Below are 23,084 nucleotides of genomic sequence, written 5' to 3' on the forward strand. Positions count from 1 at the left end.
ATTTTTTAGATTTGATCTCTATTATTTTGATTATTATTTATTTTATTTGAGATAATTTATGAAATTTTTTTTTTTTCAATTTCATTCTCATTCAACTTTTTAATTTATAAGATTTGTTCCTCATTATTTTAATAAACTTGAGAAAAATAAAATATTAATAACTTATTTTCCAGCTCATTTTTCAAGATATAACCAAACACTAGAAAGTATTTTCCAACTTATTTTTCATTACACTACCAAATATCAAAAAATAATTTATTTTTCTGGATTTTATTTTTTAAAATGAAATTATTTTTTAATAAACAAACGGGATAAAATATATATATATATATATATATATATATATATATATATATATATATATGTGTGTGTGTGTGTGTGTGTGTGTGTGTGTTTGGTGAGTTGTTGGACACGCTGTCACTTTGAAGATTTCCCGTCATGTCGTAATGTACTTTTTAAATAGAGAAACTTTGAAGTCAAGGTGTTACGTTAGAAATATGGATTATTGATTTTGAATTTCAATGATCAGGAGTTAATTTTACCTCATAAATGGGTTATTATATTTTTTTTAAATAAACTGATTGTTGTTTTTTTTATATAAGAAAAATCAAATTAATATCAATGGTTTGTACTTTGTATACACTTAATACCATATTTTCCTAAATTTGAGAGGTGTCCTTTTCAAAATTATTAGCTGAGTCAGATCTATAGCCAGCATGGATTAGTCATTTGTTTTAACCGTTAAGAACACTGAACATGAGGCTTACCCTCTTTAATTGATTTTTTTTAAAAAAAAAAGTTCATTGATGATCATGCAGCAATATACTCCAACACGCGCGATTGATACATGATAACTACCCCTATCATGCCTTGAAAACCCGAAACAGATAAACACGTGGTGGACTCGGAGCAGCTGCCAGGCAGTAAGCTAACGAGACAATTTATTGGGCTAGGTTTGTTGTCAGTTGGCAATTTGCTGTCACTTTATCGACTTGTTGAGCCCAGCATAGTTGAGGCTTAACTTAACTGGTCTTGCATTACAATTCAAACTTAACTTTAATAGTGAGTGGATTCAAACAATGTTGTGTTTGTTTTTGTTTATGTTGCAGGGTATAATTAGGGGCAGAGCTGGGAATTTTTTCTGATCTATGTTATTAAATAATTTTTTTTAAAAATAAATTATTAATTCATGTACATAAATTTTTAAAGTTAACAATAAAGTTTTAATTGAAATGCACTACCTAAAATATTAAAAAATAAATTTTAAAGTATATAAAATTAAAGTAAAAGTAAAAATAAATTCACTATTAAAGTTACATCTTTCGATGTTTTGTGGAATATAATTCATCTATAATCGAATCTGAATCGATATTGTAACAACCCCTCAACCGGGATAAAATAACAATCTCATGTTAATTGAAAAATAAAGTAATTAAAATTTTTTCCTATCAATTCCTCCATATAACATAACTTTTTACAGTAAAAAATATAAGATAAAAACAATAAATACATGTTTTTACTACTGTTTTTTTTTTACTTTTAATAATAAATATCAACACTAAAAACAAACACAGCAGCAGCGAAAACAAACATATAAATGAATCTTGTCTAGCCCGATTGGTCCAACCTTTGTTTGTTGTCTAAAATGCAATGTTTAGGATTACTAAGAAAGCAATCCAGAGGATAGAACTCTCTCGAAGGGGCAAGCAACACGGGGAATGTCCTTGGCAAGGTCCACGGACCAGCCAGTTCATGACACGAGGCAAAAATGCTGAAAGATGGAGGTTGTGTTGGTGACAGCAAGGTGGTTATATTTAATTGATTTTAATCAATTCGTATGGTTGCATCAAATAATAGGCTTTCTTTTCTTTGAATTAAATAAAAGTCCCTCTCGGTAAAGCGGCAGGTGAGGACCGGGTAAAATGGAGAGTCACGTGGATATGGATGAAAGACTATTAATTATATAAAAAAGGAAAAACGAAAAATCCACACCCTGCAGGCAGAATCGTAATTTTCCAGAATGATGTGAATTTAATTCCATCTATCACAAGGGAGCGTTCAACGAGTTCATGACACCTGCAGAGCATCAATCTTTTTTCCTTTTCTTTTCCCTTGTTGGCTGTGTACTGGCCATCAAAAGTGTTTGTAGACTAGAATTTTATGAAAAGGAAATCCTAGATTTTGTCATCCAATCATCTCTTATGAAACATGGTTAAACTGTGAGTATCGATTTGTTTCATTGCAAGTAATCTTGTCAGTGATGCAAGAGAATCTCAGATAACCTAATTATTTGATGAAAGAGGATGTTAGACGTTGGAATAGGGACATGGTTTGGTTTGTTTTCCTTTTCAAATAATCCTTATGGTATTTTCACTGGTCACCATCTACTTTCCTCTCACTTTGAGCATATATACGGCAGTACTTGATAAGAAACTGTTTTTAATAGAAATTTAATTTTTTTATTTAAAATTAATTTTTTTTATTTTATAATTGTTTTTAAAACTAATTATTGGAGGCAATACGGATTTGTTTGCAAGATATATGGGTTATTATCACACTAATCTAAACCAACTTGGTTTTTTAATATTTTTTAAAAATAATAAAATGACTAAGTTACATTTAAAATCAAAATTCATTTAACTGTGTCTATAAGCTTTTTTGGATTTTTATTTTTTTAAAACAAAGAAAATTGCTAAATTACCCTTGAAGACAAAGTTTATTCAACTAGTGTCTAAGGATTTTTTTGTATTTTAATCTTGGTTCTTTAGTTATAACCAAGTTAACTGATAAACAATTTGATATTTTTATTTCTATAAATATTAATTAAAAAATAAAATTGGTTGCCTCGTGTATTGCATGCGGCAAACGTGTTAACTACCTTGTTGTATTCAAGCAGCACGTGCTACGAGTTCTAATAGTCAAAGACGATCTCCCTTGACATTGCTGATTCATGCAGCTTATTTCATGATTTATGCAACTTATTTCAATGTTGTCGTATAGTATTTTACAGTGATGTTAAAATCGTCTCGACAAATTTTTTCTGATGGTAGGGCAGTAATAACGGCAAAGCAAGAGTGAGCCCCCAACAAACTTTTTTTTTTTCAAGTATGATATTGATAATTTTTTTTTATAGTTAATTATTGATAGTTTTTTTTATTCGCTTTATTTATTGTTAATATTTTTTAATTATATTATTAAAATTATTAAATCTAAGTTAAATCAATAAATTAATTCTTAAACTTTTATTGTTTTTTTTAAAACATTGTCGTCGGCATGAATAATCTCTTATGTTGAAAAAAAATTTACTTGACAGCGGCATAGCACGGCCTCTTATCTTACTGGTTCCGTGTATAGTGTGTGACATCACCATTTATATGGTCGTGCAGTCATTGTGTTTGTCTGGATGATTTTATCGACAAGGTCAGAACTACGTACTCCCACTAATCATTTTAAAACAAAGGATATGGTCAGATCGTTCACGCCGATGCATTACAGAAATTCCACAACGATATATATAGTTTAATCTCAATATAGAATCCTAGACATAGCCGCAAATATTTTATCTAGAAATTATTTTTCATCAACGTAAATAAAGGAGTATAATTCATGGTTTTTTTTATTTCAAATTCAATGATCAGTTTAGGGACCGAGAAAATTTATTCCCTCCCTCGACTTTACGAGTTCGAACATTAGAAATAATATTCGATGGATACACAGGGAGCCGATACACAAGATGCATTCCAATCCTGAAAGAAGATCTAGTTTAAATTGATTTTCCAGCCTACTTAATCACACATTTCATAATTAAAATTAAAATCTCGTTGATCATCTAATCAATCTACATACAAGGTTTTTGTAAGGCAAAATGGCAAGACAAAGGCAAAATGGCAAGACAAATTAAATGAAAGTTGATTTTTTTTTTAAATCGTTTTTGAACAAGTGATGAAATATATGTAAAAGGAAGTGTAGTAGAGTTTTGTTTTTTTGAGGCGTGTTTTTGTTAAAAATATATTAAAATAATATATATATTTTTAATTTCTTTTATATCAGTATTTCAAAACAATATAAAAAATAATTTTAAATAAAAAAATTAATAACCCATGAAAACAAAGTTAAACCATGCTTCCAAACACACCGCAATTATTTTTCTTGACTTATCTCCATAAAGCAAAACAGATTGGACATGTAAGCATATGGTGTAATCATGGTTAAAAATGAAAAGAGTTTTTTCAAAAAAAACAAAAGAAAGAGAAAAGAACAGCGCGTGGCGGCAGTACAGTGCAGTTCATTTCCTTTTCGGAAGACAACAAGCCCACGTTGGCGAATCAAAGCTATACTTCAACATCTCTGTTCTCTCTTCAAAACTCTCTCTCACTCTAGCCGTTGAGTTTCAGTTTCTCCTCCCTTTCGCGCAACGTTCCTCAAAATCAACACACTGCCATTATTTAATCTCATACCCTCTCCATTGACCCTCCCCCCTCCCCCCGTTCTTCACGTTTCCAGTTTCTCTCTCTCCATTTACTTTGAAAATTTTGTATTCAATTTGACCGCTAGTTAAAAATGCTTTAATCATTCAACTAATCCACTTCCTCCTTCAAACCAATCTCTCTATCAGCAACCCCCATGAACGACTCTCACAGTTCTTCCTCTGATTCTGCCTCCATGGCTGCCATCGATCAGGTTCTCCTTTTATCCAATTCTTCAATTTCCACTCGCTCTACAACAGTTTAATTATTCGCTAATCTTTTCAATTTTTTGATTTCAAATTACGAGGCAGTGATTTCAAAATTCATGTTTAACTGATCTTCGATGTTTCTTATGTTTTTTCTTTTCAAATTTAGAAATCTTCCAATGTTTATGTTTTGGTTTCGAGTCATTTCTGTATTTGTGTGGGTCCCATAACCACTGCGTGGGACCGCCACGTATATGTACAACGTTCGTACCGGATTTTTTCAGTTCAGTGGTCATTTTTAGTATATGCCGACACAAATGTTTGGATTAAGGAACAATTAAGTTTGACGAGTTTTTTTATTATATATATATATATATATATATATAATTTTCTTGTTACGTTGATTTAATTTCACAGTTGCTTACCGGACAATTTTTTTTTATCATCATTTTTACCGTTGCAGTGATTGAGTATGCTGAATTCGGAATTTTTTTTTCTATGTTTTATTGTGGTTTTAGAATGTAGGGAGGAGTCGAAGAAGCGGGAGCGGTGATCAAACATTGGCGACCGATATACCACGCCATTGGCATGATATTTTCTGGTTAGGAGTCTTTTTATTTCATTTGATGGGATTAGCACTTGCTCTTGCAGTTCTTGGGCTCAATAGGTTTAAGAAATCGGATAGATTTAATTTTGATAGATACACTAGTAATATGACTGTCACGGTGGAAAATAGTCATGGACTTACGGAGGATTATTGGCCAATGTATGGTCTTGGTGGTGGAGTTGGGACTCTACTTGGGTGGGCTTGGTTGCTGCTGCTTGGTTCTCAGGCGAATCATATGATGAAGATCTCGGTGCATATTTTGACTACTTATCTTGCCGTGGTTAGTGTTTTGTGTTTCTGGAGCGAGCAGATTTTTTGGGGTGTCACTTTTGCAACTGGCGCTGCTTTGCAGTTTTTGTATGTCATATCTGTTATAGACAGGTACGAGCTTGAAATGATATGGTTTTGCATTTAAATGTTATTGTGCAAGTGTCTGGTGCTTGTAAAGGAGTTTCTTCTGGCTCGCAATTTCATTAGTTTAGTGAACAAGGTTGAAAAAATCTAGAAGAGAGAGTGCATCCTATAAGTTGAGCACTTAAGTTTGAGTTTGAAGTGTTCCTTTTACTTCTTGTCACCGTGCTCGCTTTTTAACGATTGAACATTTTGTTGTACTAGTCTTTTATAATGAGCATTGCATGCAAATCATTATATGAAAAACTTTAAATCTTCTAATTTAGTGAGATCAAAAGATTTTACTTTATTGTAATCCTTAGTAAATTTGAAATGCAGTTGATTATCCATAGCTTTAGAAGGTGTGATCTCTAGAAGAATGATTTTATCGCCGAAACAGGCTAAAATTTTACTTATTCTTTTCGTCCTTTTCATTTAGTTTTTATCCATAGCTCTACATATTTTGGTTTTCAATTCTCATAAAATGGTTACTAGGAGGCTTGGACTGTAAAAAGAAGCATAGCCATATGAAAAATAGTTTTGGTCAGCCTCTGTTAAATTTATCCTGTGAGAGCTAAGATAGATTTCTTCCCGGGTAAGGTCTGGAACATGTCAATTTACAGTGTCAAGTTTATACTTCACCATCCATATCTTAAAAGCAAATGTGGTAGTCATTATGCGTTGTAGTTTTAATGATTATAGCATATGCATCTTAGGTGGCGGTGTGGATCATAAGTGTCTGGAGTCAAGCGCGTTGGCGTGGATCACAAGTGTCCAGAATCAAAGCTCTTTATTTTTTTTTCGTCTTCTTTTTAACTTGTATATTTACATAGAGTTTCACTAAGGTTGTTTCTCTTAATTTTTTTCTCCCAATTTACTTTTCAATTTGTGATTTTGTAATTAAACAACCGATAGGACTTTCCTGGAGTGACAATTTAGAAAACTATGTATGTGCAGTTATACAGTACATGAACTTTTCCTTAATGCCAAAGTAGATGCAATATTTAGTATCATTTAAGGGTTCTTTTTCTAATTGAAAACTTGGATATCAAGATCTCCCTCTGACCATTTGCTGATTTTTCAGACTCCCATTTACCATGCTGGTGCTTCAAAAAGCTGTGAAAATGGTATGGAGCCTTCCTGAAGTTATGAGAGTTTCATATGCATTCATGCTAGTCATGCTTTTGTGGATGGGATTGTGGTCTTTTGGAGCAGCTGGTGTTGTGGCTTCAAACATTAATCTCAATGGACGCTGGTGGCTTCTTGTGGTGAGCTGGCAAGTTTTGCGCTTTATTCCATCTTCTGCTACTGGGATGAGAACTGCGACAATGTTCTACTAAAACATCCCTTATCTATAGGTATATCTTTTTAATGTTGTTAATTGCACACCCAGGTTCTGTCACTGAGCTTATTTTGGACGGGTGCAGTACTCTGTAATACTGTACATGTTATAGTGTCTGGGATGGTGTTCCTCGTTCTTATCCATGGCGGTCGGGAAGCAGCGTCAATGCCTGCCAACCCATTGATGAAGTCTCTTAGGTATTCTGTGACGAAATCTTTTGGCAGCATTTGCTATGGATCACTCTTCACTGCTGCAATTAGGACACTACGGTGGGAGGTCGGGACGCCAACATTTCCTTTTCTCTAACTGGTTAACTAGCTTGTTTCCAACGTTGATCTTGTTTCTGTTTGTCCATTTTTTTTAACTTCAAAGTAATTTTCAGATCAGGGGATTGCGGTCAAAGATAGGCAAGAACGAGTGCTTGCTTTGCTGTGTTGATTTTCTATTCCATCTTGTAGAGACTCTTGTCCGCTTTTTCAACAAGTATGCATATGTCCAGGTACTTTCTGCCAATGATTTGTCACCTGTACATAATTTTATTATCAAATTAACTGTCTATTATTCTTCATAACCTTTCATTTATGATGATCTTGTGGTACATTAATCATGACCATTGCCAGCACAGAGAAATTTTTTGAAAACTGAAACATTCTCAATTTTTTCAGTTGTGTTCCAGTGAATTTTTTCGACATTGGTGCCTCTAAATTATACTCTATGGAAGAAAAAGAATTACTTGGAAATTTTAGGACCAGGAAATGGAGGCTGAAGTCATGAATTTTAAAAGAGAATGATCAGGGACAAGGAAGGATGGAGGAGATATGAGTTATTAAAAGAGGATGGTGAATTACACTGAGACATCTTAGTGAAGTAATAGATAGGAAATAAAATTAAATTCTTAATTGATTTCCGCTTTATGCCCAATAAACTTGAAAACTAAATCCTAGTAGGAAATAATATAAAATTCTAAGTAAAATCCTTCATCGAAACCAAATATCAAAATGTTTAGTACCAGATCTCTGCTATAATGGTTTTTGGAGCGGAATATTAGGCTGTTCAGAGGAGGGTTGACAGGGTATGGAAATTTAGACGTGACGAGCATCTTGGTGACCTCCCTGGTGATCATAAAGAAATCATGAATTTTCACTAGAAAAAGAAAAAAATTTGGTGCATGTTGAATGAAGGCTTAAGGCTTTATTAGTGAAGACCACATCAAAAAGACATAAGAAGAGTCACTGTGAATGGAATAAAAAAAAAAGTGCAGGCTTTAGCTATTTGGACTTTGGCAGTTTGTTTGATTGATGAAACTTGTGGAAAGTGAAGGAGGCCTTAGACCACCCAAAAGCTATTATGCAGGTTTAGTGTTGAGAATGGAGACACGTGAGAATATTACATGAACAGCCTTATAAGACCCTACTTGGTTTGGGTGAGACTAGCAATGGTTATATCATCACTAATTGATTTTCCCACTGGAGCAGAATAGATTTGGTGTACATGAAAATAAAAGGGGTAAGCATTGTATTGGAATCGTGTCAATATCTCAGAACTAGTTTCAATTGCAAGTGATAGAAGAAAAGTATGGGAAGATGATAAATAGTAAGGAAGCAGTAGATTGCTTTTTTAGATGTGGGATTCATATGTCTCAGTCAATGAATTTTACTTCTATTTACCTGTTGAAGGCACCATTTATTTTTACGTTTGAAATTGTGTTTGGGTGCATTTCAAAAGTGCATTTGGTTTGAAAAAGTATCAAATTAATGTTGTTTTTAGTGCTTTCCGATGATTTTGACGTGCTTAGTCGAAAATGAAAAATAAATCTGAAATAATCATTTTGATGCATTTTCAAGCAAAAAACACTTTGCACCACAATACTAAACACACATGAAGTAGTTTCAAGGGAATGGGTTTAAGTGGGGGGTTTCCACTGAAGTAGCTGAAACATTACCTCCTAATTTTTTCTGAGGCCGTTGTCCCATGCTGCATCTTTATCTTTCAATATACAACTATACATACAGACCTGTTATCTTTCAAGGGCATTTGATGGCCTTCATATTCCTTTTCTTTCATTTCTTCTCTGGTCTAGAGGGGAGGGAGTGGTGGCTGGCATGTTGTGTTACGGATTGACTGATGACTGATCTATGTCCTGTTTGATTGTCCTTAACTTATGTTTTGTTGTTTACAAGATTTCCATTAAACATGCCCTGAGCATTCAAGGTGGCATAAGTTTCTACTTTTATGGCTTCAGTGTTGGATGACACATCATTCAATATAAAAGCGTTTTGTTTTTCTGGAATTTTATTACTACCTTTTTCTTTTTAAGTTCATTAAAACTTTGTTGATTTGTCATCATTCACGAGCCAATTCTTGCATATTTATACAACAATTCACGTATTTGTTGTGCTCCTCTAGATAGCTGTTCATGGGAAAAGTTTTAACCGTTCAGCTAGGGATGCCTGGGAACTATTTCAATCAACTGGAGTTGAAGCACTAGTCGCCTATGATTGTTCAGGTGCAGTTCTACTGATGGTTACACTTTTGGGAGGGCTCATCAGTGGAACTTGCTCGGGTGTTTGGACTCATGTCAAATGGAATGATGATAGAGTGACCATGGTGGGATCCACTGCAATGTTGATGGGAATGGTCTTGGTAAGTTCCGTCTTTCAGTGACTTTTCTCTTTTGGAATTGATAACCTATTTATGATCTAAAACTGCTTGTGTCGTTTAATGGATGTGGAGTTGGGAGTTTTTTACCTTCTTGGTTATTTAAGAAGTGGGGTTTCAGAATTATAATGTGGCAACTTGTCCTATCTAGTCCACCTCTACTTAGAGTATATCACTGATTTGCACATATATTTCTTTCCAACTTTGATATCGTAAAACGTTTCCCTAACATGAAGTATCAATGTAGAGCTTCTCTCTCTTTCTCTCTCTATCTGTTCCTATTTTGAAATCAAGCATTCATCTCTTTTATAAAGCAGAAGTGTTTAATCAGTTGTGGATATTTCAGCTAGATAAGCACATGCTTGGCAAAATGGGAAAATGGGTGCCACCTCCCCTAATTTAACACATTTGAGAATCAATTCCTTAACATCCAATTTCAGATTTGATCTCTATGAATTATGTTTCATTTGAAACCAAATCTTTCTGTTAGTTTTTGGTGGAGTTCCGTCTATAAGATAGCAAATTGTTGTATGTGAGAAAGTCAAGTGAACACTAGAATTTTTTTCCTTTATTATATGTATTTTTGCTATTATTCATTCTTTATTGGATAAAATAGCATTTTCTTAGCAAGCCCATGCTTTTTAAATACAGAATTCGTTAACTTATGGATGAAATTGTGCAAAAACTAATGGGAGTACTTGATTATGAATGAAATATATAGTTTAGGGAAGTCAAACCCAAAATTGGAAGTTGAGATTAAATCTCAAATGAATTAAAAGTACATTTTAAGTAGTATCCCATTAGCTTTCCCCTCTTTTATTTCATTATGTATATATTACACACAGTAATTTCCATTATCGCTACACAGCAAAACTCCTCTGCGGTTGTTGGGTTGCATCAATTAAAGGCTGGCTTCAGTTCCATGTTATGCTGGAAACATGTGAATGAAAGCCAACCATTTGTCAACCACAACACTGGGTGGTGGTGCTTCTGCAAAAACACTGCTGATCAACAATGAATTGCTTTTAATCTGAATCACGAACCATTAAACATGCTCTCAATCCTCCATGACTGGCATTTATTTCATTTTGATGGTGTGCAACAGTGCAAGTACATCTGTAGTGAAATGCCATATTTTTCCGTTGGAGGTTAAAACTATTGTTTGCTCCAGGTTGGACTGGCTATGGTGGCTGTTGAAAGCGCCGTGACATCCATATATATCTGTTATGCTGAAGACCCCTTGTTAATACATAGATGGGATGCTGAATTCTTCAACCAATTGTCCGAGGCACTACACCAGCGTCTTCAACATAGAAGTTCCCGGGCAAGGGAAGTATTGACCCACAATCGATTCAATGCTGGCATACAGGAAACTGTCCCTGTCTGACAAACTTTGCCCGGAATAGGCGCTGTAATTCATTGTGCTGTATTTTATTGATCCATGTTTTTGAATTTGTTTTTAGTTTAGTTTGGGACCTTGATTACACGGAAATGAAGAGCATAGGTCAAAAATCTGTTCGGAAGCTGCATTAATTCAGATATAGCTTCTCTCTTTTTGTTTATTTTTGGTGCATGGAATGACGTTCAGCTGCATGGCTGAAAAACGGTTGTGTAGATTCCCCATGTGGTCACAGTTAAATGATTCTTTAGGTTGGAGGAATTGTATTGGTTGTCTAGCGAGGGACCGTATAATTTCTTTGTTTTTTAGGTATCTGTTTATATTTTAGAGTTAAAAACTTGGTGGGCAGATAAACTGCAAGCTCTCCTGTGGGCATTTACTAACGTGAATCGCCATTTTTTCAAAGCATTGCTTATGGGATACAAGAAGTGGAGGTCGCTTGCATCACCATTTTCTGATCTGATCCCGCTGGCAGATTGCTAAAAATACCAATTTCCTCATTGATATTTTCTTGTATAGAATTGAAGTTATGCAATCCAGTATTCGAAAGCGCATTCTTGCTTGTTTATGTCGTTTTCAAGACATGGTAGACAGTTGTTCGCTAACGGAACCCTCTCGGTCTCGGCTCAACCACTGTGCTTTAGAAAGATTTTTGTTTTGTTTTCGGAATGCACTAGGATAATCTTATAAAATCACTTCTAATATTTTAATAAATCTAGGCGAGCCAGATCATAATTAATTAACATATATGTTGAGATTTTTGTAATTTAATATATGTTCTATAGTAATTATATCACGTGTCTTGTTAGTTTAAATGCATTTTATGAATATATTTGATTTTGATAAATAAAAATAAAAATAAAAATAAACATGTAATTAACTTTTTATATCATATAAAAATCTAATTTGAAGAGTCATAAGGTAAGAATTGACATCCAAAGAGATTCAGAGCAATCTATATTGGAAGGGTGTCTAATTTTAGTTGATGAGTTCATAATATTGATTGAAAAAACCTGATTATTCTCTATTTTTTTTTTTATATTTCATATTGACATGATTTTGAACACCAATTTCCATCATCTGAAATTTAACTATTAATTTACATAAAAATATGATGAGATCAAATGATGAATTATTTAGTGTGTCTATGCCATTTTAAAAGAATGAGGAGTCATATTTTTAAGACATGTTAAAAACCAAGATAAATTCTTAAATGAGATTTAATCAATCAAGAATTAATATAAACTAAAAGATGGAAATTATTAATCACCAATTTCTTTTTATTCAGACCTTTTTTTTTTCTTCTAAATTCTAATCTATCAACTGTGCTGGTTTTTTTGTTACATCATTCCCTTTGAGTGTTACTGTTGTCAATTTTTTTGAAAACCATGCATCTTAAATTGATTAATTATTAAACCTTTCTTATGTCTCAAAAATTTGATAATTAATCATTATTTTTTCAAGGTTGCAAGGAGATTTTTGACAATGATGATTACTTCTAATAATATTTTTTGTAAAATAGACAAAAAGGAAAAAAATGTGAAGATAATAATTAATTTTCAGTGAGGTTATACGGAGTAGGGGTGAGTAAAAAAATCAAAAAACTGAGAAAATCGAGAAAACCAGAAAAAAAATAACCGAAAAAACCAAATTCAAACCGAAAAAAACTGAGCTAAAACCGAGCCAAACCGGTTTGATCCGGTTTCAGTTTTTTTAAATTTTTTTTTTTCAGTTTGGTTACTTTTTTTTGATAAAAATCGAACCGAATCGAAAATAATCATCCCTAATACGGAGAGATTCTAAAATAACCAGGAATTTGAACAAATAAAAAAAAATAGAGAAAAAAAAGGTATATAAAAAAAGAAAAAAATGATAGAAAGAAAGTCGGGCCAAAACGTGTGGCAGGCCCGCACATTTTCTTGTGATTAAAAAAAGAGAGGCGATCGTTTCGGACACCATTTTATTTCTCCATTTTACTGTTGGAAAATCAAGAGGTGTTGGTTTTGGCTCCCCACACCCAATCTGTACACCATTTTCATCTTAAAATACCTTAGAATCGTGGTATAAATATTTTAAAACCATTTTAAACCTCATTGATTCATTATAAATTTTATTTTATTTTATTTTAAAAAAGACAGTTAATCTCTTGTGGGCCTGGTCTCCTCTGAGGTTATGAAACAATCATCAACAAACTTCTATTACAAGACGAACACGTGAACATCAATATTACCAGATCAAGGCTCCCTCTTGCCTTCCCTGGATCGAATTATAAGACGAATGAAGAAGAGCAATCGTTTTCTACAAACCTCGAACTTCAAGAGCCAGAACAAATATATATTTTTAAGAAATCAACTGATAAGAGGGGGGCCCCCTTGCAAAAGAGTTCACGTGACATCATCGAGCCAGGATAAGCAAAGCTAGAGACAGAAGAAACACAAGGAGCCAATCCCACATAAACCTCAGAGATAACCAGAAGGAAAGTGACACGTCATCAACTATAAATGTACGAATTGCCGTATCAGATGCGTCATAATATTTTTTGCCCTTTTTATCGATAAATGCAATCCAGAGCTCCTGCGACACGGTGGCCTAAAGGAAAAGCAAGCTCACATCCCCATTGTAGCCGCTTAGCTTCTTTGCAATCAAACCCAAGTTGTTTCTTTCAAGCAAAGCTCTCTTTTAAATGAACCCTCCTGACCCTTACAAATCTGAATATTATATTAAGATTTGTTCTTGCTATTGTTATAATTAAGAGACGTGTGATTTCTCGTTAACCATCGAAATAAGGAGTGAAATGGTAGATCTCCCACGACCTGAGAGATATTCTAGTCTCAGTATACAGAAACAAGAACAGGCCAAATCATCCATGAATATTAAACTGAGAAATTCCTCATAATTTACTTATTCAATTAAAGAATTAATATTAAGATAGATATGCTTCCTACATTAATTATCATTCAGATTCCAAAAACAAGGGTTTTTTTGTTTTGTTTTTTTGGGTGTGTGTGGGGGAATACATGAGTTCGAACCTGGATACTCGAATATATTCTCACCGGGAAAAATAACGCAATAATTAAAATCTAACAATCAGAAGTACGAGGAATTTATTTAAAACTACTTAAAAATAAATAAAAACAGTGGGACATGAAAGAATCACTACTGTTTCTTGTTTTTCTCTTAGGGTTTCATTTCATCACATCTCATCACCATCACATCATCTCTGGAGTTGCAGGACACTCTTTCCTAGCAAAAGTTTTCTCTGATTCTAATCTAGAGAGAGGGAGAGGATCGAGCCCTGGCATTAGCTCTAGAGGATACAACGGACATCGACATCCTGTGGAGAGAGAAACAAACAAGAAAGATCAGCAAGTTGCAAGAGACAGTCTAGAGTGAGAAAGATTGTGGAAACAAAAACAAACAAAGAATCAACTGAGGTAAGAGAAAGAAGGGCGTTTTTTTGTCTTGGGGAGTGGACTCTGTAGTCCCACGCGCCTTTCTTATCGTGCATGACAATAATCTCGTAATAAAATGCAATAGTTTTAGTTTTTATTTTTATATATTTTATAAAAATATTATTTTAATATATTTTCAATTTCAATCAACTCCTAAACACCTCTATTTAAAACTCTAAAATTACCTAAGTATGCAAACAAATTTGATGCCCTACGAAGTACTTTGTCTTTTACACATAACAAATCACCATTCTTAGCAATTATTCAATTTTGTTTTCTCTTAAATATCCTTTTTCTTTTACCACGCGTATAAATTTAAAAGACGGGCTTTATAGTAAAACTCATTTTTTTTATTTTTTACAAAATAAAATTAAAAATAATTTCATATTAATTAACATTTTAAAATATTATAACCAAACAATTTTTGAATTTTTGTTTGATTACCAACCTTAGTAAGTTGGTTACATTATAGAATTAAAGGAATGTACGAGTATTTAAATTCCAACCATTTGTCCGAGGCTAAAACCGTGATGACCATATGAAACATAATTTATTATACCTTGATCAAAACCACAAAATTTTGAAAAGCATTTTCAATTAAAATGATGCTTACGCGAACACATTAGGGGCGGTGATATGAACGTGCTATTGAAGGCGAGTGAGAAAGGTATAGAAATGTGTGGGAGTGTTGGGAAACTAAAATCCTAAGTCAGAAGGCAACAATCAAAAGCATGATAATACTAGTTTTTCTTTTTTTTTTCTATTACTAAACTCAGAAGAAAAGGAGCCGTACTGATACGCTGTCCTCTTCATTAAGATCACGACAAGATTTTCTCCTTGAGCATTTCCTTCTTCTTCCCCCCCTCTATTGTCGAACCTTACAGTACCCTTTTTATGATCCTTACCTAGTAGTTGCTTTAGCTTTCTTACTCTCATAGCTACACAGTACTTTATTAGGGAAAGAAACTTATTTGGAGTGGCAGTATTAAAAGTTAGCAACACATACAAAGCTTCAAAGCAGCAGCTCCTCTTAGTTCTTCTGTTCCTCACCCTGAAATGTACTGCCACTCTTCCTTCCTTCCCCGGTACTCACTTTCTTCTTCTCTCCTTATTTTCAGCTCTTGTATTTTGTTGCTTACTGGGTTTTTAAGGAATGATTTGTGTGGTAAAAGATAATCATACGTATGTTTATTTATGCATTTGTTGTTTTGTTTCTCCTTTTCTGTTTGTTTTTATGTTGGGTGGGAAAAAAAACAGAGGAGAAGATATTAATAGCAGAAACCAGACGCGTTTTGCGGATCTTGGAGAGCTTCATCAACCAGCTCCTGTTTTTCCTCACGACGATGCTGTTGATTTAAGCTCAAGTATCCATTACCTTCTCTTTCTTTCTCTTGCTGTCTTGGTATATTAATTATAAAAGCATGTGTTCTTTGTCCATATAGAATTCAGCTTCTCTAACAACTAGTGATTTTTTTTCTTTTAAAACATACCAACTTCGTAGGCTCCATGTTCAGTCTAAAATCAGGCAATGTCACTGTTGTGTCCCCTAACTTACCTTATGCTACTGCCTTGAACACGGTACAGTACATCTCCACCTTCCTCACCCGCCTCTTTCTTTTGTTAAATACCTGACTTATTGGTATTTATTGACTAATGCTGCTGATGTATTATGTTTTTGTTTCAACAATTGTTCAGAGTATTGGGCCGGTAGAGATAGCAACTACTGGAGCAGGGTGTTTGGACACAGGGCAATACATGTACCAGAAGGGAACAGGGTTTGGTTCCTCGTTGGGAAACTGGCAGAGTATTGAGACTTGGGGAGACTCAGGGATGGCAGATAATAGCCAACAGACTGACACTTCAACAGATGTAGATGCTGATGACAAAAACCAGGTTTTTGTGCATCTTTCTCTGTTAATACGCTCTGTTTTTTTTCTGAATGTTATGATATGTTTTTTTTTATTTGGTTTGCTACAATAGGAATCTTTTTTGTGTGGGTGCTTAATGGTGGGTCTGCTTCGGAATTGAGGAATCGGACACTGTGTACTTGCATCGTATTTCGTGTTATACTTTTGCTTGATTTTGTAGAATAATATGCTTTAGTTAGATCTTCGTGATTGTGACTTTAATTTTTACTGCAGGGTTAACTTACATTCTGTTTAACTAACTCATGATGCTTGAACTTTCCAATCATATCAAACATATTTCTTTTGCTTTGATAAACAAGTAACCAGTCCGTACCTCAACCACCTTTGGTTGATATTGCTCTAAACCTAAACTAGATAGCTGGGGAAGCGGGCCTCTGCCCTTGTGTTGGCCACAGGAGGGCGCTGAGGAGTGTTGAAGCTGAGAGCTCATGAATATAAGATCCCAAGTTTTACCATCGAGCCCCCTCTTGTGGTTTATTCCATTGAACATTAAAATTGTTACTTGGTATGCCCAGTTAACAATTTGGACATGGCTAGCTACATTATTTGGTAACTAGTAATTACATTCTACCTGACTTTTCGATAGATGTCAGCTTCTGATTGTGGTTTGTTATAATTATGTAGCTTTATGGAGTTCAGCATGGTACAGTTGTGGTTGTAGAATCTGTGGATCAATCAAAGGGAAAAACTGGTGACCAAAAGGTTTTTGACATGATGTTGCTTTAGTAATTGTGTTGCTGTTTAGTTTGATTTTTGATGGTTAAGTTTTCAAGTTCTTTGTTTACTCCTTGCAGACTCTTCGAAGGCTGGCTCAGAACCGCGAGGCTGCAAGGAAAAGTCGGCTTAGGAAGAAAGTAATGTCTTTGCTAGTTATGTTATATTGTTTCTTCACATGGATGATTGGGATTCTTAATCTATTTTAAGAATCTGGTTTTCCCAACTCTTAGTTCTCTATCTTTCAATTCCCCTTTGAGTTCCCCCCTTGTAGGAAAACATGGTTGAAACTCGTGAATATATGACCAGACACCCAAAAAAGCTTGTGTGAGAGCGTTTTTATTAGAAAGATTTTGCTGTTCATCCATGCCATCTTACCTGTCCATATTGTGATTAAGGTGTCCCTTAAATTATATCTTGTTGTGGATCGGTTAAAAGTTTTCCATATTTCTTCTGCCATGAACAACAGTTTACCCTGGGATTTGGAGACATCTAGTTTTGTGCCTGAAATTAATTAGCATTGCCATCTAGTTGGCTTGCTATATCAATTTCGATGTCTTAAGTTGATGAATGAAACATATTTGGATCATTTATAGGTTTTGGTTTTGGATAGGCATATGTCCAGCAGCTCGAGAGTAGTCGACTCAGGCTTACACAACTAGAGCAAGAGCTTCAACGAGCACGCCAGCAGGTACAGGAAGTTTTTTTTTTTATCCTCTAGTGCAATATGTTTGAAAGTGTGCCTTTTCTACTTGATTGCATAGAAGACTAAATTTCTTTCATTCTGTGTTTTGCAAATTTTTCCGCAGGGATTTTTTATTGCATCTGGATTTTCTGGGGATCATGGCCATTCAATAGCTGGAAATGGTAAGGGATTTTGGATATGCCATAATAGATTCAGGTCCTAGTGTTAAGCACAGCTGAGTGTCTGTTCCTCCAAAGTTTTAAATAGATTGTGAAATGGTTTAACAAGTTAGTTACAAGTCAATTAGATTTTCGTGTATGCATAAAGCATCAGTATTAAATTATTTTCAATTCACTATTGATATTCTAAACAGCTGTATTTCATGTCGATCGACATTGGATGCGTGGATCTTGTAGTTTGAAGTTAGTTTTGCGTTTTACTTATGAAGAAGTTACTTTATGGACCAAGTGACATCATTCCGGCAGTAAATTCTAAGGTGTGATGCCTACCTTAAAAGATGACATCAGTAAACTAAGCATGTCACATTGTTTCTCCTTGATCTCTTTGATTGTTTCCGGTGAAGAGCTAAGTGATGGAGTCATATAGGATCAAAGCATTAAAGATGGGTGAGAGGTTGGAAACTTGATGAGAAAGTTCTGGTTAACCTTGACCAGTTTCCATGAAGGTTTGATTTGTGAAGTTTAGGAGTAGTGTTTTCAATCTGAGTTCCAGAATTTCTGTATCCTAGAATCCTGGACTCAGTTTAAGAGGTTTGTGGAAGACAATCTGTAGAGAACTGGCAGAAAATTGCTGCTAGGACAAACTTTCATGGCATCGACTGTTTCTTTTATTTGGTTTGTGAAATGCTCAGCAAAGTGACTGTAGATGAAGGCTCGATAGAAGGGATAGAAGTCTAAGTAAAAGCACTGTTAATGATCATTGTGAACAGTAGAATGGCCTGCCTTTATGTTTTTTATACTGTCCTAACCATTTTCTGGTCACCTACACAATTTGGTAATCTTTCTTGGTATTCAGTGGAGTATTCGATCGAAGATTATTTTGTGGACTATTAGATGCGACACATGGAAAATCCTTATGGTCTAAATTTTAATTTAATACGCTGATAGTATTGTTTCTTTTATTTTGTATTCTACTAAATACAACTTTTGAAAGAACTTAATAACCTAAAAGTTAATCTCCTGATGGTTTTGATTCATGTGATTTATTATACTTTAGAGGCCTTTGCGTTTGACTTGGACTATTCACGCTGGCTGGATGAACATCATCGACTGATCAACGACCTAAGATCAGCCATGAATTCTCATATGAGTGATGACGAGTTACGGCTTCTTGTTGATGGTGTAATGGCACACTATGATGAAATATTCCGACTGAAGAGCATTGGTGCAAAAGCGGATGTATTTCATATGCTTTCAGGCATGTGGAAGACACCTGCAGAAAGATGCTTCATGTGGTTGGGTGGATTTAAATCTTCTGAACTTCTCAAGGTAGATGACCATTGATGGTTTTGGTCATGCACTTTATTTCCTCTTCTAAGAAAATGGCTGATGGTTTCAGTTAATGGCATTTTCTTTATCATTGTAATATAGATTCTCGGGAACCACCTTGAACCCTTGACAGATCAACAGTTGATGGGCATATGCAATCTGCAGCAATCATCCCAACAAGCTGAAGATGCCTTGTCTCAAGGAATGGAAGCTTTGCAACAATCACTTGTAGACACACTATCATCCACCTCTCTGGGCCCTGCTGGTTCTGGAAATGTTGCTGATTACATGGGCCAAATGGCAATTGCCATGGGGAAGCTCGCAACACTAGAGAACTTCCTTCACCAAGTAATATAATTTCTAGTCTAATTATGAATACCTGTCCTTCCCTTGAAAATCTTTGGCATTGCTAACGTTGTATATTGACTTAGGTGGTTATGCCTTGTTATTTTTGTTAGGCAGACCTATTAAGACAACAAACTTTGCAACAAATGCATCGAATTTTGACGACTCGTCAGGCTGCCCGTGCCCTTCTTGTTATCAGTGACTACACTTCACGTCTCCGGGCACTCAGCTCTTTATGGTTAGCACGGCCCAGAGATTGACACAAACCCGTTCACAATGGTGCTGTAAAAAGCGTGCTATATGTCACTTCCAACGAGGAGTGCCCATCGGATATGTTTGGACTATGAAGTTGAGAAAGCGTTTTGCACATTGTGCCAAGCCAGTACAATTTTCTGTTTTTTTTTTCCTGATGTAGAAGGTCCTCTGCATGATATAGAAGTATCGGTATTGAGAAGTACATACAATACTGATTAGGTCGGGTGGTCGTGAGTAGATTTATCTTGTGTAACTAGGCAAGCCTTCTAGCCATGGATGGACAAAATTGTCACCTAATGTTGCGAATTGCCATTGTAGCGATAAAATATAGCTACTGATAGAAGACTCTGTTGTATAATTGGCAGCCAGAAATCCATCTTTTGGGTGTGATGCACTCGAAGCTGGGGTAATGTTAGGAATTCATATGGCATCATTGTCACAAGTTTTCTATCAGTTTGCACATGTATGTTGGCAAAGCTCATCTCTTATGGTTAACCGACTGTTACAGCTATTGATTCTTCAGACATAACAGTCCACGACAAAACTGCTATCCATAGTATGCTTAGGATTTTGAAAGAGTCAAATTTAGCTATCTGCAGTACTCCACTGGCTTGTGTAATTGTCCCTTCCCGTTGCTCATTCTTCTTTCAATCCACACAAAGTCATCAGTTGAGAAGAAAGGAATTACTTTGAAACAGGGTCATCTACTTGGCTGTTTAGACTTCAGAGTATATCATGCAAAAGACATAACATGCTTGTATCTTCTAGATTTCACAATTTGAGGGATGAACACCCCATTTACGTTCGCATTTCTCCACAAGTTCTCCAGCCAAGGCGGAACTGAATCAGTTTTCTGCCTCTCCCACCAGTTGAAGTAGCTTCCTGGATGCAATGTTGTTGGAAAGCTGCTGGTTAAACTGCTCGACTCCTGTTTGCTTCGAATATTATCAGCCTCGAATGGGGGAAAATTCTTCATCATCATCTGCCGTCAAAAGCAAAATCTAGAATGGAAGAATCAATTGCCAAAACAAATAACAGGGCATGTAACGGTATACCGTTTGGACAGGGTTTTAAAAATCTTTATTTACTATTCAACCGCGATATTTAATTTTTAGATATTTAATTTTTTATTATTGATAATATCTATATTATCTGCTTTTAATTTAATAGATGATACAAATATTAGCCGGTATTTTTAACACCCCTGTTAGTGCAGGCCATGTGAATGAGTGTGTACGCCTCTGGGGTCCAATATTGAATGTTAGGATTCACTCAGCACGTTTTTTAAGCGATCAGGGGATATGTAAACTCGATTAGAGGAATCAAAAGGCTTGTTTTTTTTTGGTTGAAAAATCGAAAGGCTTGTTGACCATGGCAGCTAGTAGTACTTTAGTAGTCATATGTTCAGACCATGATTCTTAGACGCGTGGTGTTGTTATATGAGAGGTTAAAAAATCAAAGGTTTAGTACTGAGGTATTTTTTCTTTAAAAATATCTTAAAATAATATTTTTTTTATTTTTTAAATTTTATTTTTTATGTTAGCCAATCAAAATAATTTGAAAATATTAAAAAAAATAATTTAAAATAAAAAAATAATTTTTTTTCAATTTTGTTTTTTAAAAAAAACACAGAAACAACACAATTTCATAGCTAGAAATAATCTGTCGATTTTCAATTGTTTATCCTGTTGTCTGTCGTCCTAATCGTCTTAAGCGAGGGTTGTCATTTTACAATCTACATTCACCACCTCTAGTTCGGTGACGTGGATGCTCCAGTTTTAACGGTTGGGTTAATTGTAAATTAAAAGGGTTTTAGTGATTTTACATATCAATAATCTTACTGGATCACTATTCTGTAATACTTGGTCTATGTATTTATTTGTATTGTTTTTATTAGGTGTAAATATAGACAATATCATATGTTATGTTCGAAAAATAATAACCTCAAATTTTAACTCTACTAATACTAGAATAAAAAATGGGCGTCCATATCTATTTATAATGTTTTTATTGTGTTAAATTTATTTTATATATGTTCACACCAAAACACGTGTTCTTGATTAAATATTTATAAAGTTATTTATTGAAAAATTCATAATTTCAAACTTGTATGATTTGATAGATTGATATAAAAATTAATAATTCAAAATTTAATTCAAATTAATTTTGAAATGAAACTAAACAAGGAATTGATTTCAATTAAAATGTTAAAGACCAAGCCTAATAAAAAGTGAAAAAAAAATGACTTATTTCTATGGATCAAGTGCAAGTCTAAATTTAAAGGCCCACATGGTATGACCTTATTTCTATGGGATCAAGTGCACAAGCTTAACCTCTTAGTCTTATTCGGTTAAATTTTTTTTTTTATAGCTTTTTTGTTAATTTTGTTAATTTTTTTTAAGATTTTGATTTAAAAATGCACTCGGTTAAAATAATATTTAAATTATTATTCAATTATGCCATGATTTTTAAATAATATTATAAGTTTTTATGGTAATATTGATAATTATTTTTTTAATTATTATATATCAAATATTCAAAAAAGAAAAAGTTAAGAATGTGTTCATGAATATTTAATGAAAATAATATTTCTTCTTTATGGTTTTAATATATTTTTTACATGATTTTATTAAAACTTGCTTTTAAATCATGATAATGTTTTATTAGAAAAGCTATTCATTAAAAAATATTCTTCTTAAAACAAAAAATGTATCAATTAAAAAATAAATTTTATATTGAAGAAATATATTATTTAACAAATTTCAAATGATTAAAAAATTTTACAATTTTCTATCTTTTTATTAAAAAAACATGTTATTAATATAAAAAAATACGTTTTTATTAAAAAAAAAACAAATACACGCGCTGATAAATAACAGTTTACACCTGTACGTGCCAAGCTTTCGTCCAATATTACCCTCAAACCTATGCATTATGCATTGAATGTGAATGATTTAAAAATCGACAAACCTATGCATTATGCATTGAATGTGAATGATTTAAAAATCGACAAACCAATGCCTTTGACCAAATAAGTATGGTTACGGACCCGAAATATGAAAGCATGTTCCGTGGCCGTCCTAAAAAGAGGGAAGGGCTTCTTTCAAAAAGTTAGGTTCAAAGGCAACT

General features: G+C 34.0%; 2 protein-coding genes across 3 annotated transcripts; both read left to right on the top strand.

The window, feature by feature from the left end:
* Positions 1-4,319: 4,319 nt before the first annotated feature.
* On the top strand, positions 4,320-11,329 carry LOC7483942 (uncharacterized). The gene is made up of 7 exons (XM_002311412.4): positions 4,320-4,680; positions 5,191-5,660; positions 6,754-6,937; positions 7,063-7,287; positions 7,394-7,510; positions 9,418-9,654; positions 10,841-11,329. Exons 1-7 carry the CDS (start codon positions 4,624-4,626, stop codon positions 11,054-11,056), a joined length of 1,506 nt encoding a protein of 501 aa, XP_002311448.2. The 5' UTR covers positions 4,320-4,623; the 3' UTR covers positions 11,057-11,329.
* A 3,896-nt stretch (positions 11,330-15,225) lies between these two features.
* Positions 15,226-20,417, top strand: LOC7483943 (transcription factor TGA2.2). 2 transcript variants are annotated; one of them, XM_024606696.2, is made up of 11 exons: positions 15,226-15,605; positions 15,778-15,884; positions 16,022-16,098; positions 16,216-16,413; positions 17,073-17,150; positions 17,243-17,302; positions 17,776-17,853; positions 17,972-18,029; positions 19,084-19,355; positions 19,458-19,703; positions 19,787-19,930. In XM_024606696.2, the coding sequence occupies exons 1-11, from the start codon at positions 15,577-15,579 to the stop codon at positions 19,811-19,813; spliced, it is 1,230 nt and encodes a 409-aa protein (XP_024462464.1). In that variant the 5' UTR covers positions 15,226-15,576; the 3' UTR covers positions 19,814-19,930. The 2 variants fall into 2 exon arrangements, with proteins under 2 accessions (XP_024462464.1, XP_002311449.2); XM_002311413.4 differs by having other exon boundaries at positions 15,260-15,605; positions 19,814-20,417.
* Positions 20,418-23,084: the final 2,667 nt, after the last annotated feature.

The sequence above is a fragment of the Populus trichocarpa genome, chromosome 8, assembly GCF_000002775.5.
Source record: "Populus trichocarpa isolate Nisqually-1 chromosome 8, P.trichocarpa_v4.1, whole genome shotgun sequence".
NCBI lineage: Eukaryota > Viridiplantae > Streptophyta > Magnoliopsida > Malpighiales > Salicaceae > Populus > Populus trichocarpa.